Source organism: Podarcis pityusensis (assembly GCF_964106645.2).
Source record: "Podarcis pityusensis genome assembly, chromosome: 1".
Taxonomy (NCBI): Eukaryota; Metazoa; Chordata; class Lepidosauria; order Squamata; family Lacertidae; genus Podarcis; species Podarcis pityusensis.
Genome location: NC_138028.1, coordinates 82577000 through 82592937, shown reverse-complemented (window position 1 = coordinate 82592937; position 15938 = coordinate 82577000). Strand labels below are relative to the sequence as shown.

General features: G+C 44.6%; 1 protein-coding gene across 1 annotated transcript in view; it reads right to left on the bottom strand.

Annotated features, from left to right (window-relative positions):
- Positions 1-15938, bottom strand: part of PATL1 (PAT1 homolog 1, processing body mRNA decay factor) — a 19463-nt gene extending 3525 nt beyond the window's left edge. Inside the window, exons 1-16 of the mRNA XM_080994334.1 lie at positions 15782-15938; positions 10260-10371; positions 9666-9880; positions 9463-9540; positions 9011-9205; positions 8323-8424; positions 7278-7367; positions 6676-6881; positions 6489-6578; positions 4748-4931; positions 4502-4625; positions 3817-3914; positions 3573-3632; positions 2432-2580; positions 1438-1597; positions 394-549 (exon numbers count right to left, since the gene is read on the bottom strand). Of these exons, the coding sequence (XP_080850460.1) occupies positions 394-549; positions 1438-1597; positions 2432-2580; positions 3573-3632; positions 3817-3914; positions 4502-4625; positions 4748-4931; positions 6489-6578; positions 6676-6881; positions 7278-7367; positions 8323-8424; positions 9011-9205; positions 9463-9540; positions 9666-9880; positions 10260-10371; positions 15782-15796 (2034 nt within the window). The 5' untranslated portion in view covers positions 15797-15938. The remainder of the gene's footprint in view (positions 1-393; positions 550-1437; positions 1598-2431; positions 2581-3572; positions 3633-3816; positions 3915-4501; positions 4626-4747; positions 4932-6488; positions 6579-6675; positions 6882-7277; positions 7368-8322; positions 8425-9010; positions 9206-9462; positions 9541-9665; positions 9881-10259; positions 10372-15781) is intronic.

The window sequence follows — 15938 nt, the reverse complement described above, 5'->3', positions numbered from 1 at the left end:
CTGTGTACCCCTGCAGTAAAAAGTTATTCCCCAGTTAAGTCCATCTTACTTTAAAGAATGACTAAATTTCCATTTAGAATTAAAAGGGCCAATCTGATTTTTTTTAAAAAACGTAAAATGGTCAGCTGCACAGAAGAGACAGGGCAAAAGAAAAGTAACTGATATCAAAAATCAAGAGATGTGAGAACAGCTGCCTAGAAACAAGATAGTGACTCCAGAGCTTCATACAGGTGAGGGAGCAAGGGCACTCCTTGCATCCTAGCAAATCTTTGTAAGCAGCTGTGCCTTTAAAGCCACATCATTAACACCTCCTCTATCCTGAAGCAATGCCTAGCCATAAAAAAGTCTAGTGGTACACTAAGCACTGATAAAAGTGGAGTAAAGAGAAGAAACCTTGTTCTGGAGCACATTTGTGAGGTGCAGGTTGGCCGATGCTGTCGTCGTCGTGCTCTGAGGTAGGTTCATTAGCTGCTGCAGGATGCTGGCGACAGTTCCCAGCGGAAGATGATAGAGAACAAGGGAGAAGGGCCTCAATAGGCAGGGTAGCACCTGAGGAAAAGGTTTTTTAAAATGCCATGCTTTTGTCACAGGACAAGCATATTCCACACCAGAGACTGACATCCTAATTTCTGAGTCTACTCATTAATATATTGCAGTAAAACTCCTTTATGCTGAGTGCTGTGCATAGCATTGCTATAGCACTGACTTTGTTTTTGTTTTAAAATGCTGGTTTATTGTTCATTGTATTGTATCTGGTACTTTTTATATTTTATTATCAGGTGGAAATGGTTTTTATTGGAAACTAAGCTGCTTTCTGGAGGAAGCTCCTCAAACAGTGGGCTATAATGGATAAATAGAAGTTTAAAGTGGGAGAAACAGACTCTGCATCTTCATTTTCCTACCCTTTCAAGAAAGTCACTTTCTAACTGGTTTCTTGAACTTTTATCAGTCTTGATAAACACAGTACATTCTCAGGTTTATGCCTCTGGTACTTAAACATGTTATAAGCTTTCTTACAAATGCTAGTTAACACCTCACTTTAAAAGACTAGGAAGGAGATGGGACGACTGGAAGAAGAGATGTGCTCTATTTGTGGCTTCAGCCTCTCCAGATTATCAAGGGAGACTGCCAACAGGAGCTGGAACAGGATTTGGGCATTTTCCCCTTCAGGTTGTCTGTAAAACCATGGCTGTCATGGTTTATAGAGGATTCCTATGTTTAAGTCTGCACAGGAAGTATGCACAGGACTGTAGCTTTAGTTATTTTGTTGAAATACCCTTGTCAATTCCAAAAAAGACTAATCCTAACACACACAAACAGGACTATTGTATTTTCCTCTTACTCTAGTAAGAGAAGGCATTAGTTATGCAGGTGAACTCTTCCATTCCTGTAACACTCAAGACAACTCCTTAGTGGCCTCTCTTCAGCAGTGTTTACCTCATCCTGAGCATCCTTCTTAATTAGGAATGGCAAGTTCCTGGCTGTGGCCATAAGTATATCAGCGGCTTGCTCAGTGGACAAGAAAGGTAGGATCCGGGCAACCAGACGTTTTCCTTTCCGAATACACATGATCTGCACAAAAGCATCATCACACAGCCTGCCAGAAAAGAGCACACAAATCATTGTTAGGTGGCGCCAGAGCATGTGATTCTTCTCCCCCACCGAACTTCCTAAGTGGCATGCAGAGCTGGGGTAGCTTTGAAAGTCACAGCCTTGCTCACAGTCACAACATTCTTCATGAAGGTACAGCATCTAGCTACCTATGCAGAGTTCTTCCAAACACCAAGAAAGTCTTTGGAAAAGCAGAGACCATTTCATCGGGAGCAGTAACCTCATTAAGGTCAAATAATTATTTTGAGTCTAAACAGCTTTAAAATCATATTGGGTTGGCAACTAGGGGGCTCCCTGGGCCAGGAATGGCACTCTAAGGGGGAACATCCACTTCACAACCTAGAAGTGAGCGGTAATTATGGAGGAGGCTACAGTTGTGTCCCCACCACAGGCCAGCAGGCTGCTAAAACAAGAAGCCTAGGTGAGGAAGCGGGGAATGACAATAAGCTTATTACCAAATAGGCTGTCCTAATATCTTGGAAACAGTTTGTCAAGTATGGTTTGCCATCCCATTTCCCTCCAGAAGCAAATCTGTACCAACTAGTTTTTGAAACTTTATTCTCGCAGTGCTTATTCCATGAGCCCCAATACTGCCAATATCAGTAAGGAAACACATAATCCTGTCTATCTAGGCTTCTGCTAGTGGGGCATCCCGCTTAGCAGAGTTGTGTTCATGTGATGCTCCCCCGTCTGTGGAATCAGGGGAGAGGACAATTGTCACTAATTCCCCCCTACAGCCGCTTGTGCACCTGAGTATCTGCTCTGTCAAATTGGGAGGAACTATTTTCTTTTTGGAATTGTACAAGAATCTTACTCTTACCTTTCCTGGTTGGGCATTTTCCCCTTCAGGTTGTCATACATGTCACAGATCTTCTGCTTCCTCTCCTCCATCAAAGCCAGCCTGTCGCCCTCCAGGCTCAAAAGGTAGCGCCTCTCATAGTCTTCTACATCCAGGAGGAGGCTGTATGTCTAGTAATCAAGAAATGTGCTTTAGACATGCATCTATACTCAATGCCATATGTCACTCCTTATATGGTAAAAGGTAAAGGGACCCCTGACCATTAGGTCCAGTCGTGACCGACTCTGGGGTTGCGGCGCTCATCTCTCTGTATTGGCCGAGGGAGCCGCGTACAGCTTCCAGGTCATGTGGCCAGCATGACTAAGTCGCTTCTGGCGAACCAGAGCAGCGCATGGAAACGCCGTTTACCTTCCCGCCGGAGCGGTACCGATTTATCTACTTGCACTTGGATGTGCTTTCGAACTGCTAGGTTGGCAGGAGCAGGGACCGAGCAACGGGAGCTCACCCCGTCGTGGGGATTCGAACTGCCGACCTTCTGATCAGCAAGTTCTAGGCTTTGTGGTTTAACCCACAGCGCCACCCACGTCCCACCCATTCCTTATATGACTACAGTTCTAATGCCTGAATAACACTGCCGAATGGATAGGCTGTGCCACCCCCCCACCTTCCCCCAAAGCTTTAGACTAGACTGCCGCAGGCCAAGCCTGATAATTAGAATGATAGAATTGTAAGCTGGAAGGGACCCCGAGGGCCATCTAGTCCAACCCTCCGCAATGCAGGAATCTCAACCAAAGCATCCCAAACGGATGGCCATCCAACCTCACTTAAAAACCTCCAAGGAAGGAGAGTCCACCACCTTCTGAAGGAGTCTATTCCAGCTCAGTGTCAGAAAGTTCTCCATTAACTTCATTTAAAAGGAAACTATACTAAGTAGGGAACTGAGACAGCAAATAGAAGCAGTAATCATAGCTAAACCACCAAAAGGATGTACAAGTGATTCCAACAGTAGCCTCTCTATTCTAAATCCAAGATGGCATAACCCATCATGGTTAAACTGCACTGCCACCAGTTTAACCACTAAGGGCTGAGTTAGTAGCTCCCCTTTAACCTTGTACTGGATGATTCCCGCTTTCCAGGGAGAATGCACCAAAGTCTCACTTACCTTCTCAATAGTGAAGAGAGTCTGACGCCTTTTATCTCGAACCTGCTTCTCCTTTGTCTCCTAAGGAAGAGTGCAAGACATGCTAAGAAAAGTTCCCACTGAACAGGAAAGTTCCCCTGTGCAACCTCAGCAGGAGCAAGGTTTGACAACAGCAAGAACCCATATTTGAGAAGAAAGATGACAAACCCACAGCATTACACTATCTATGGAGGGAGCCCAAGTAATCCTAGCCAGAGAAACTTACATCTTCTTCCCCTCGTAACGTCACAACAGCATCAATCATCTTGCGGGGGTTATTCACACTGGAGACTGTGAGCTTCCCCAGTGAGCCTTCAAACTGCACTGCAAGCATAAAGAAAAGGCAATGCAGGTGAAATTGCATGAGCGAACCTACCTGCCCTAACATTTTGCTATTGCTACACAAAATTCTAATGTTCCCATCCCTTCCCGATTACATTTTTGCTCCATCAACCAAACTGTGCCTTCCTAATCAACCACCTAGGAAATGAGGCTATATTTTGGGCTCAAATACATGCAGGCCTACAAGGCAATCCGTTCCTTGTTGTGTCTAAGCTTGCCTTCCTTTACTCCCCAGCCCTGGAATGGTATATAGGGTGAAGTTTTCATATGCAGCAGAATGAGATGGTAGAATCCTGAGGGAGCAGAACAGGTTAAATCACTCCCAACAAGTAGCGGGAGGGAGGGGAGTATGTTTCTAATGCTCCTCCATATTAAAGACACCACGTGAATAGAAGCTTAGCACAAGGAACACATTTCCCCATGTGCTATTTTTCTATTTGAAGGCATTCTTTGCCCACCCCACCCCATGCAAGGCTGAAGTAGCACAGTCCACCCTTCCACATCTGGATTCTAGTTCCTCCTCCTGCTACATGCACTCAGATCAGTGCTTGGTGCACAAGGGTACTTACCTGGCTTGTAGGCATGCTCTAACTTGGCAACTTGTGGGGTGATTAGTTTGGTGCGCTCTTTTTTGGGACCATCACCATGCATTTCCTCAGCTGCAGATAGTTTTTCCAGCTTCTGAAAATAGTTCTAAAGTAAGAGAAAGCTGGTTAGAAACCTAGAGGCACAGAACCCTTCAACCCAAGACTGGAAACTTGTCCCCAACAAGGCAAGAAGCAGAGTGCTACAATGGGCCTCCATGAAGCACCAACCTGATAGTAGAAGTCATCCAGGTATGGATCAGTGCTTTGCAGTTGCATCATCTGGATCTTGGACACCCAGTCCTTTTCCCGCTGCAGCATGAGATTGGCGTAAGGGTCCTTCCTGATCTGCTCCTGGTGGCTATTCCGGTGGCTCCCTCTGTCCCCTGCTGACCCATTTAGGCTCCGGTGCTGACTGAAAGGGGTGCCACAAAAGTCAGGAAAACTACAGACCAATTACAGTGGAACCTTGCTTCCCAAACGGTTCATTTGCTGAACACATTGGCTCCCAAACACTGCAAACCTGGAAGTAAGTGTTCCAGTTTGCCAATGTTTTTTGGAAGCCGAATGTCCAACGCGGCTTCTGCTTGAGTGCAGGAAGCTCCTGCTATCAATCAGAAGCCGTGCCTTGGTTTTTGAATGGTTTCAGGAGTCGAACAGACTCCCAGAATGGATTAAGTTCGAGAACCAAGGTACCACTGTATACAGTAGGACACAGCATGCTAGTGCTCCAGGACAGCGGTCTGGGATGTATACGAAGTCTCTTGGCACAAGACAATTCTGAGAAGAACAGATGCACTCAAGCAAATTCCTTCAGCTGTATTTTTACATGTCCCAAGAAACAACCTGGGGTCAATCCAGCATGGAAGTTCATGGCGCTGAGCTTCCAAACTTAAGAGCAGGTAAAATAGAGGCTAAGTTTCTTCTGAATAAGCAAATTTCACCCCAGTCACCAGTTTGCTCTGTTTTGTGACAGGCCATGAAGTTACTTGCAGGATATTCCTTGAAGGGGTGACCAGAATAACCACAGGATGTTGAGAAATACCTCCACAGAGAGGCACAGTACTCAGGGGTATGATCACTGTGCCAAAGACCGCATCATAAAAACTGACAATAGCCCTCTTTAAAAAACAAAATTCTCATCCTGGTTACAGAGAGAAAGCCAATACACACAAGCAGATTTTGGTGAAGGCTTAAAAAAATAGAAAAGCAATAGATAGGGAGTTAGCTGCATAGGATACTGAGGCTTATCATCCTAAGAATTGTCTTGCAAAGTAAAGCTAAACATCTGTTGAGTTTGCTTCCAGTGGCTAACCAGATGTTCCCAAAGAGCTTAGTGGCGATAGGTATCCCTTTTTGGTCTCTGCACCTCCTCCCTGGAGATACACTGCCCCCAACATATGGAGGTTCAATTTCCAGCCATTTTGGCTGTATTGCTATCAATACAGACCCATGAACTGTCTAAATTCCCTTCCATCAATACTAGCAGCCATCTTCCACTTGAGGTAATTAATTTTGTTAAGATTATGAACCACCTGAATTAATCATTCCTTTTCCTACTTCTTTTTGCCACTCCAGCTCCATTCGGAAGTCCAGGATAATCTCCAAGTCCTTCACAGAATCAGAGTGGAAGGTGTGTCAGAAGGCCATCAAGCCCAACCTTCTGTTGGTGCAGGGAATCCACTTCTGTAGAATCAGTGGGAAATGAGGGCTCCAATGAACAGGAATGAGTTGGATGCCCACCAAATTATTCTTCCAAAAAAAATCTGATTTTATGTCGATTTTTTGCTGCAGACATACTGCAGAGGCACTTGATATATATTTATATACAGGTTACATCAGACGCAGAAATAGCTTTTCCTTGACACCAGGTATACACAACCTTGGTAGAACTTTGCTTCTTGTGCTGGGAAGGCATTTAAGCTTTCCCTCCCTCCACCAGCAGAAGCACACAGATGCACTCAACACTCACTTCCTGTTCTGCTGCTGCCTCTGGTGCAAGAGTCGCCGGTGCTGTGGGTGAAGGTGGGTTGTATCTGGCCGGAACATCTGCGGCTGAGGCCTAGGGAATAAAGTTCTCTCAGGAAAGGGCAATGGAGAACCCACACACAATTCAGCTTAGCTGTCTTACTGGAAGAAAGGTGGAGCAAATGGGATACCTTAAATTCTGCAGGTGGGCTCCAGGACACGGGGAATGGTGTTGCGATGAAGGGGCAGGCGGTGCCCCAAAGTAGGCACGAAATCCACTAGCTGGAGGCATCATCTGCCCAACTCGGCCCTGGAGTAGTTTGGGGTTCATGGACGCAAGAGGGTTGCTGACAAGTCCAGAGACACGTGCAAACTGGCTGGGAGACAGCCTCCCTGCCTGTAGGGAGAGGCAGGAGAAAACAGCATCATTACTGCAAGAACTTTATCTGCTAGGGTATGCAAGAGAGAGAAGCATACCAATGCAACATTGCTGATGGCTCCTCTGTTCCCTGAATATATGATCTGGCAAATGAAGCAAACACAAGAAGCAGGTATACGGAGGAAGAACTTGCATAGTAGAGCAAAAGCCCATAGGCCAGGAGTGAGGACCCTGTGGCCCTCCAGACGTTGCTGAACTCCAACTCCCATCATCCCTGAGGATTGATCATGCTGGCTAGGGCTGTTAAGAGTTTGAGTCCAGCAACATCTGGAGATTCACAGGTCCCCCACCCCCGCTGTAGAGGATGCAACCACAAAAATGCAAAGGAGAGCAAGACAGTAGTCAGATGCTTACCTGCGCTCCTCCTAGCAGCTGTGCTCTTTGAAGGTGGGTGAGAACAGGAGTAACATTGGGAGGGAATGGGTGGCCCAGGAGGGAGGAGTTCTGGAAAAAGGAAAATAGAACACACCGACTGTAGAAACAGTCTGACACAACATGAACATTCCTATGTTCCCCCTTCTGGATATTACTGAGATGACAGAAAACGGAAGGCAGGAGCAGTGCAGAAGCTAGAGTGTATGAAACAAGCAAGATGAGGCATTTAAATAACTGGTCATTCCTATCATACAGGACAAGACAAAATAATTCATTCTAGCATTAGGCAAACAGTATCATCATCACATCTCAACACTGGAGAGCCATACTGAGGATCTCTTCTGAAGTATATTACAAGCTGCAATACTGCTAAATTGCTTTATGATTAAAAGGGCACACCAGACCACTAAGGAGCAGGAGCACTAAATTTAAACTGTTGTATGTGCTGTCCTTTCAAGGGCAAAACCCAAGAATCTTAATACATGAAATTGGGTGTCATGAAAATTAAACAGAAGACAGGAGATTTGAGCTCTTTTTCCTTTTAATTAATTAATTTTATAATGAATGATTTTAGAATGTTGTTTATGCTGTACTTTTGTACTGTTTTATTGTTGTTAGCCGCCCTGAGCCCGGCTTCGGCTGGGGAGGGCGGGATATAAATAAAATTTATTATTATTATTATTATTTTAGGCTTTTTTGTTTTAGGCTTTCTTGTCTAACAATGAACAATTATACCAAAAGCCAAACTGAAGGTCAAGTAAACCTTACAAACATGCAAAAGTGCACTGGGAATCTCCTGTAGTTGACAGGCTCTGTGTTGCCCCCTAGGGATTCTGAATGTGTTCAAGGCCAGAAGGGGGTTTATTTCAGAACAAAGCAATACAGAAGAGAGACTGAAGGTTACATTGATGAGTAAAGACCTTCATGAACATTTTTAAATAGCGAGGAATGTTGGGGGAGAGTTAAGGGCAAGAACAGTTGTTAAACCACAAGCCAACACAGAGATTTGCTCAGTCAGAACTACCGTCATATTGCAGAGCTGGTTTGGAGACATTCTCTCACTGAAGGGGCTTGGGTAACGCTGCTGAATGGGGACTCTAATGTGAACAGGTTTTGGACATAGGATCTATTGAAAGAGAAGAAAAATGAAAGCAAAATAAGCAAATCAGTAGAGTTGAGATTAAACCTCACCACCAAATGCTTCCTTCAACTCCAGGTACCAGACTGCATCCTAACCATTAAGATATCATGCTTCTAGCAATCACCTTCATCGCATTTGAAAGAACGACAAAAGCAAACAAGAGCACTTCTTTCAATAGCAGATTAGACCCACATTTCACTGAACACTCAAAACGCCACTGGAGAGAAAGTCACATCCTTGAAAGGGCATCTATGTTACATTTTTATGAAAAGTTTCAGATATTTAATTAATGCTGTTTTCCCATTTTGTCAGAGACAGGCAGATGGAAGACAAGCTTCTATCATGGGAGAGTGACATCTAGAGTAGCAAAAGGGCAAGTAAGCAAGCATTCCAAGGGGACAAGGGAGCAGGTGGAAAATAGCATTAGTCTTTGCAGATGCTAAACTGAGACCTCTGTGGCAACCTCTGTGCTACACAACGCAGCAGAGTGCCTTTTGCTTTCATTCTGTTCTTCGCTGAAGCCCCCATCCCAGATCCACACACCCTCATTTCCAGAAGGAAGAAGCAATACCTGCTGGTTAAAGTTGGGCATGGTGGGCTGCTTAGGTGGCGTCCCAATAGGAACAGCACGGACAGGAGGGCTGCCAATAACTGGCGAGGATGACCGCCTGGGCAGCGCCCGCTCCGAAAGGTCCTGCTCCTCTTCTCGGGCCTGTGGAGGTCTTTGTGGTAGGGCATATTCCAGCACTGACACAGAGGGGACCTCCTGCGCAGAAGGGGAGAACACACCAGCAACTTACTTTTAATATTTATAAGTTGGGGAAGAGACACAGGCAAAACGTAGGCTATTGAACTTAAGTCTGCAAGTCTCCCATGCAAAGACAGTGTCATTATCTTCTGTACAATGCACCAGAGAAAACATTAGATAATGGAAGCCGGGGGGGGGGGGGCGAGAGGCAGGAGGAAGACAATCATCTTTATGGAAAAACCAAGATTCTCTTTAGATGAAACAAAGCACTGCACCTGATTAAGAAGTGGTCCCCTAATGCGCCTGAGAACTGAAGGCCCATCCCAGATGCTCGAGTTGAGCCCACCTTGTTGCTGGAAAGAAGGGAACACAGGGATTAAAAGTCACATGGAGGTCCCTCCAACCTATGCAACCTACCAAAGAGATGAGATTGCTCTTTCCCCACCACTATGTAACCCCACTATCATTTGCTGCACACCTGGACAGGAGGCCGAGTTTGCACAGCCTGCATGATGGCTGGATCTTCCAACTCATTATCAATCACCATCTTGCTGAGCCTCTCTGCCAGGTTCTCTTCGTGGTCCCCCAGCAGGTCCATCTCATCGGCAACTCCCGGATCCACTTGCTCTCCTCCTGGTGCAGGCTTCTCTTCCAGCTCTGCCAACCTTTCATGAGCTTCTTGCCAGTCATCATCTGCAAAGGAATGACAGGAAGGGTATTTATTATTATTACTGCTGTTGTTGTTGTTTTATTTTTATACTAAAATTTGTATACCGCCCTACACCTGCAGGTCTCAGGGCGGTTCACGGGATATATTTCTTTAAGATCCTGCCATTCTTGCCATATCACTCCCTCCTTGTTCTACAGCTGCAGCAGCATCTGCCTACAACTCCAGGGGCAAAAGATTGGAACATCAAAGGGATTTAACAAGCAGCCCAAATATCAGCAATGCAACTTTGGAAGAAATAAGGATGTTTCAGCACAGTTAGGATATTATATTAAAAGAAGTATATATAAAATAGCCTCTGGCATATGAATGAAAAGGCAGGGTACACTTGTTAGACAAACTCACCGATTGCACCAGCTCCAAATGTGTCATCATTAAACTGGTCGATATCTTCATCTTCCTCAGCCAAGTTATGAAAGCCTTCTTCATCCTCATCCAGAGGGCAGTCCTCAAGGGACTTAACAGAAAAGAAACCCACAGCATTGATTTCAGGAACTAGAAAGGCATCTCAACATCCTCTTGTAGTATTCCAAAGCATTTCCCCACAAACTCTTCCCCCTCCTCCCCAGGCATGAGTCATAATTTCAGTAGATGGGTCCCCATCTTCATCCTTCCAAGACATATGCAACCAATATCCCTTCCACCCACCACCGAAGCACCAATTCTGAATTAACTAGGCACAAAATCCCCACGAGAGAAGACAACATCCCCACACAAACCATCACAGCCTGCAGCTTTCTGAAAGCCACTTCCTATGTTACGAGGCAAAATTAAGTACTCATCCATTTGCAGCTTCAAATGCTACAGTGCAGCACTGTTATGGCAAAAAGCCTCTCAAAAAGATCAACTTGTGCCAGATCATACCAAAACTCACCACTTTTAATTTTACTACCCCCACAGCAACTTAACTCTTCAACAGTGATTTCCTCCCACTCCTTCCCGTATTGTAATATTGCTACATCAACTCCTTATTATGAATATAAAGTTCTGTAGGTGTTATGAGATTCAAAAAGGCAAAGGGGGCTGTTGACATGTGGGGGACACCTGGTCTTGAGCTGTGTGCAAAACTTAAGTGTCTTTCTATTCCTGTTTGGAACAAGCAGATAAGTAGTGTAGGCTGCAGCACACTCATAGTTCACTACCTGTATTTTCAGACAACTATGTGAATGTGAGAAGCCATTGTGCTATCCTACAAGAGGCTGCACCCACAATCATTTACTCTGCTTTAAAACTGCAGAGTTATGTGGCTCAAAGACCAAAGACTGACTATACCATGCTTTCCACATTGATCTTCCCTGTAACAAGAAGGGTAACACACCTTGTGCAAACGATTGCATAGTTTTGGTATTCTCATGCTCTCACTTCCTTTCTGGCATGCCAGAAAGAATTTCATCCAGGGAGTGGTTTTACTCATGAGTCAGTTCAAGCTAAATTTGGACCGGAGCACCTTTCAAAGCACAAACCAGACTTTGCTCTCTAGTTAGGTAAAACAATATGACCTGAATTGTGTCGGATACAGAAAGAAACTAAACAAAGTATCTGCACTGAGCAAAAAACAAAAGTAATAGGAAGAGGAACAGAAACCAGCCAAGAGTTTTTTCTGAATGAAGAATCATTTCACATGGTTTACTTTTTTACAGACAGATCCTCTGGCAAATAAGCCAATGTGTATGAAAATCCAGGATAAGAAAAGAAAATGTCTATCCAAATAAGCATTCCTCCAGGATTAAGCATTTGAAAGAGGCAAAACATATTTGGTCAACTCACCAGTCAAATATTCATTTAAATATTGTCAAGTAATGGTAAAATATCTTAAGAGTACTAAATTTATTAGAAAAGGAAATGGAACACTTTAAACAGATTTGATGCTTAATTACAAGAACAAAATAGTTAACTGTTTATGACCTGGTTCACACATCACAGCAAGCCATACATAGTCTGAAACACTCAACTGAGCTTACTGCAAATGGGCAAGTGTGCTAGTGGATGCTGCTCAGTTATGCTGCCAAGAGACAAGAACATGGAACTGACTTAGCAGGAGGTGCAAAGCAGGACTCATGATTTGTTTCTTTTCAAACAATCCATGAGACGAAGCCAAGTTTCGTTTTTGGCTTACTGCTCATAGTTTGTTAGGAAGAACAAACCACAACTGCTGGCTTGCCTGCAGCACAAAGCCATCCCCTCCCTGATCAGTTTCTCAGCTCCAAGCAGGGTAGAGCAAAGTGATCATGACTGAGCAGCATGCAGCAGCACACTGTTCATTCATGGTGAACTATTGCTTTGCTTTTATCTATGACTTAATGTTATGTGCAAACAGAGCCATGGTGAAAGGATGTAATAGCTTTTTAAAAAAACATCCACCGCCCTATTTTAACAACATTAAACAAGTTTGTAAAAATGTTAATATTCACATAATATCAGATATAGATTCTTTATACGCAGTCAAAGAACAAAATAAAGCCAACAACCGTACAAGTAAAACCTCGTAAACACATGCAATACATTAGAGAGTTTTGTAACACATAAATGATTATACATTATCAGGAATATTTAAAATATGCCCAATATTAGATAATAGATCTTCTCTGACTTTTATCCAGAACTTTAAAACCAGCACAGTTTTTTTGTTTTTGTTTTTCAAAAATGATCTTGCAAGAATGAAATTAAAACAGAAAGCGAAGTGAACTTTTAAAAAGCCATTGTAGAGGTAAGATGCCACTCAGACAGCAGCATTCCTGGTTTTAAATATCTTTACCATAGGGACCAATATTTGACTGGTCAACGGATCTGCATGGCAACCTACCAGAGCATACAAATACATTTGGGCTTAATGCACAGTAACTACAATTCTATCAGCCTTGTTCAAGCCCCTTGTTGCTCTATACCAGTCTATATCCTGTCTCCAAAGGTTACTGGGTTGGAAGAGCAATGGTCTGTTGCCAAAACAGCAGAGTCTGCTTGGAAGTGAGGGAAAACAGCAAGATAGGAAGTGCAATTTAATTTTTCTGGCCAAAAAAGAAACTATCAGTTTCACTTGCATCAGCAAAAGAGACTGAGAAACGAAAGTATGCTTTATTTTTTAAAAAATTGTTTGCAGCTTCCAGCTTAAGACTCTAGGAAAAGTCTGGAGAGCTTTTTGACAGTTATACCTTGTGTAGCCAACAGCCATTAAATCACATAAAAACTCACAGCATAACAGAGGAGGGTGGACAGTAGTGGTGTGTCCATTTAGTGGTGATAAGTTAAGAGAATATGGAAGAAATCTAATTTTCCCCATAGTCCGATTTAAAAATGAGACATCTGTCAAACAGTAGTGAAACCTCAAATGTAGATTTATGCAAATGAATAACAACTAAGCAGTTCTTCCACACACAAGAGCATGTGGAAAAGGCCTTTTCTGCACAGTAATAAAACAAGAACAGTTCCCTTGATTCCTGCATGGTGTTCAGAATGTGAAAAAGAATGCCTATCCAATGCTCCCAGTGTCCACGCAAGCTAGGAGCTTCTTTTCATTTTATTTCTAGTCACTTTCTTGTACCATACACAAGATGATACTCTTGCATTTCATGTTGACAAACTTAAAAGAATTAAACTCAGCCACCTAATTTCAAGCTTTCAATCACTTGTGTAAATTGGAATTGCTAGACCCTTGTTTTGAATCAAAAGTGAACTATTCCTGAAGCTCTGCAAACACCATCTTGGTAGTCAAGATAACCCCACAGTTAATTGATACCTGTAGTTGTTTTAGCAATGAGCTCATATGTTTATATTCACTTGTTTTGATTTAGGCTAATTGGCTGACTTTTATGTTATCCTTATCTGGGGGGGGGGGGCTTGGGGGGCTGGGCTCCAAGCCCAGAAAGGAGAACTATCTGTAAGATTTGGGTATTTGCCACCTATGCCATCATCTAGTCAGGTGGAATGATGGGGAGTCCTGGCCAGAGTGATGTATGCTGCTTTGTGTATAAAGAACATACGAATGTTTGCTTGGGTGTGGACAAGCCATCTCTTTGCTGCAGTGTCTGTCCTGTGTCTGTAAAGGCTGGAAGACCAGGCAGGCTGATTTGCTCTAAGTCTACACCTTTCTTTAATAAAGCAATAGAACTGATCACTCAAGCATTTTTTAGTCCTCCTTTGGACCTGCAGTTCACAACAACCCTGAAAAGAAAGGAGCTGTGCTTTTACCATCTTTGCCGCAAGACAAAGTACTAAAAGAAGATTAAGGGGGTAACTATCCCAAGTTTGGTACCTTGACTCTGCACTCTTAAACGACTATCCCAGGGGTGTTAAACTGCTGCTTAAGCCACTTAAATGTAACACAAGAAGAGCCTGCTGGATTAGGCCAATGGCTCATCTAACCCAGCAACCTGTTCTCACAGTGTCCAACCAGATGTTTGTGGGAAACCAGCAAGCAGGATTCAGGCACAAGGGCACTCTCCCCTCCTGTCCCACTGTACAAAGGATACAGTGGACAAAGGATACAAAGGACAACATCTGTTGTCCCGCCTGCTTTCAATTCTTGCCCTGCCCATCACTGGCATGCAGCCCCCAAAAGGTTTGCCATGAGAGAATGAGGCCCTCAGGCTGAAAAAGGTTCCTCACTCCTTGCTTAACTACTTCAGATTTTGTCATGGGAGGAGTTACACTGGTGGAAAGATGGAGAAGGAGCTCCAGTCTATTAAGTTCCCCATAGAAAAGAACGTAGCATACTTTAAAAAGGACGTGGAACAGACATGCCTGAATCACAGAACACAGTCCTCCAAATGAATGCTGCAGGCTACTGCCTCAATGCAATCCAGTATGCCTGTACACTAAATTACATGACATTTTTCACACTACTCTATCCTAAAAGTCTCACCGTGATCTGTTTCTCAGAACACAGTATTCTTCAGTTCCTATCAACAGCTCTATCACACGTTCTATCTACGAGCAGAATCCAAATGTAAACACTGCACAGAAAATATGCAAGAATTCTCTGTTTCTGCTGTTTTAGCTTCCTTTGTCAGTTTTTGCAGACAAAGGAGAACTCCTGTAACTTTGCAAGAATATCTTACTGAATAGATAATATGTGCCAGCCCAATTTGTTAAATCCCCCAAAGCACATGTCCATAAGCCAATCAGTTACATATATTATTCCTTAATACAATATAGTTTTGCACGCAGAGATGCGAACCTCCGTTGCAAGCGTCATCCTTCAACCCCGTTGCATCCCCGAATTTCCTTCTATAGTTCAAACCCCAATGTTTCACGGTGGCAAGTCATTCCACATTCACCTGGTACATTCCTCCCACATGACTTTCCTAAGGGATTCCCAGAATAGCAATGGATTTGTGGGTGCTCCATACACAAACTCCACCTATGTTGCAGATGACTGACCCCCTCCCATGTCTCTGGCATGGAAAGGGCCCTCAGGAACCGAAAACACAAATCAGCACCTCAGAGTAGACTCTTCCCCAAAGGCCACCCCACATGAAAGCAGCTAGTTATTCGCTTGTTTAGGGCATAGGCTAAAGAGTTGGGGAAAGGATGCCAGTCCCCTTCGCACATCCTAACAGGGCACCCAACTGGGAGACCCTCCCCCTTGAGCTGAGGGAACGGGAAAGGGCTGCTCCCCCCCCCAAACAGACTAGACCAGCCTCCACCGGGTTCACGGACAGGGGTCCTCCTGGGTCATTGTCCACAGACTCCTAGAGCGGTCCCTCTCTTCCAGCACGCGGCGCCGGACAGCTTGGGGGAGGGGGGAGAGAAGAGAGCCGAGAGTTCCAAATACGGGTCAAAGGTCACGGCAAGGGTGGCCCTGGGCGCTTCCGCCCGAGCGAGGGAGGGAGGCCCGGCAGCGCCCACACCCCGACAAAGCGTTTCCTCACCTGGTAGCGGAACATGGTTCGCGGGGCGCGGAGGCTCCCTGCCCCCCCACGCCCCACGCAGCGCCCGGGAGGCTCCGCGCGGATCCTTCTCCAGCTCCGGGACCCCGCCCCCTGATGCGTGCCCTGCGTCTTGACGTAGTCCCATGAAGTCCACCAC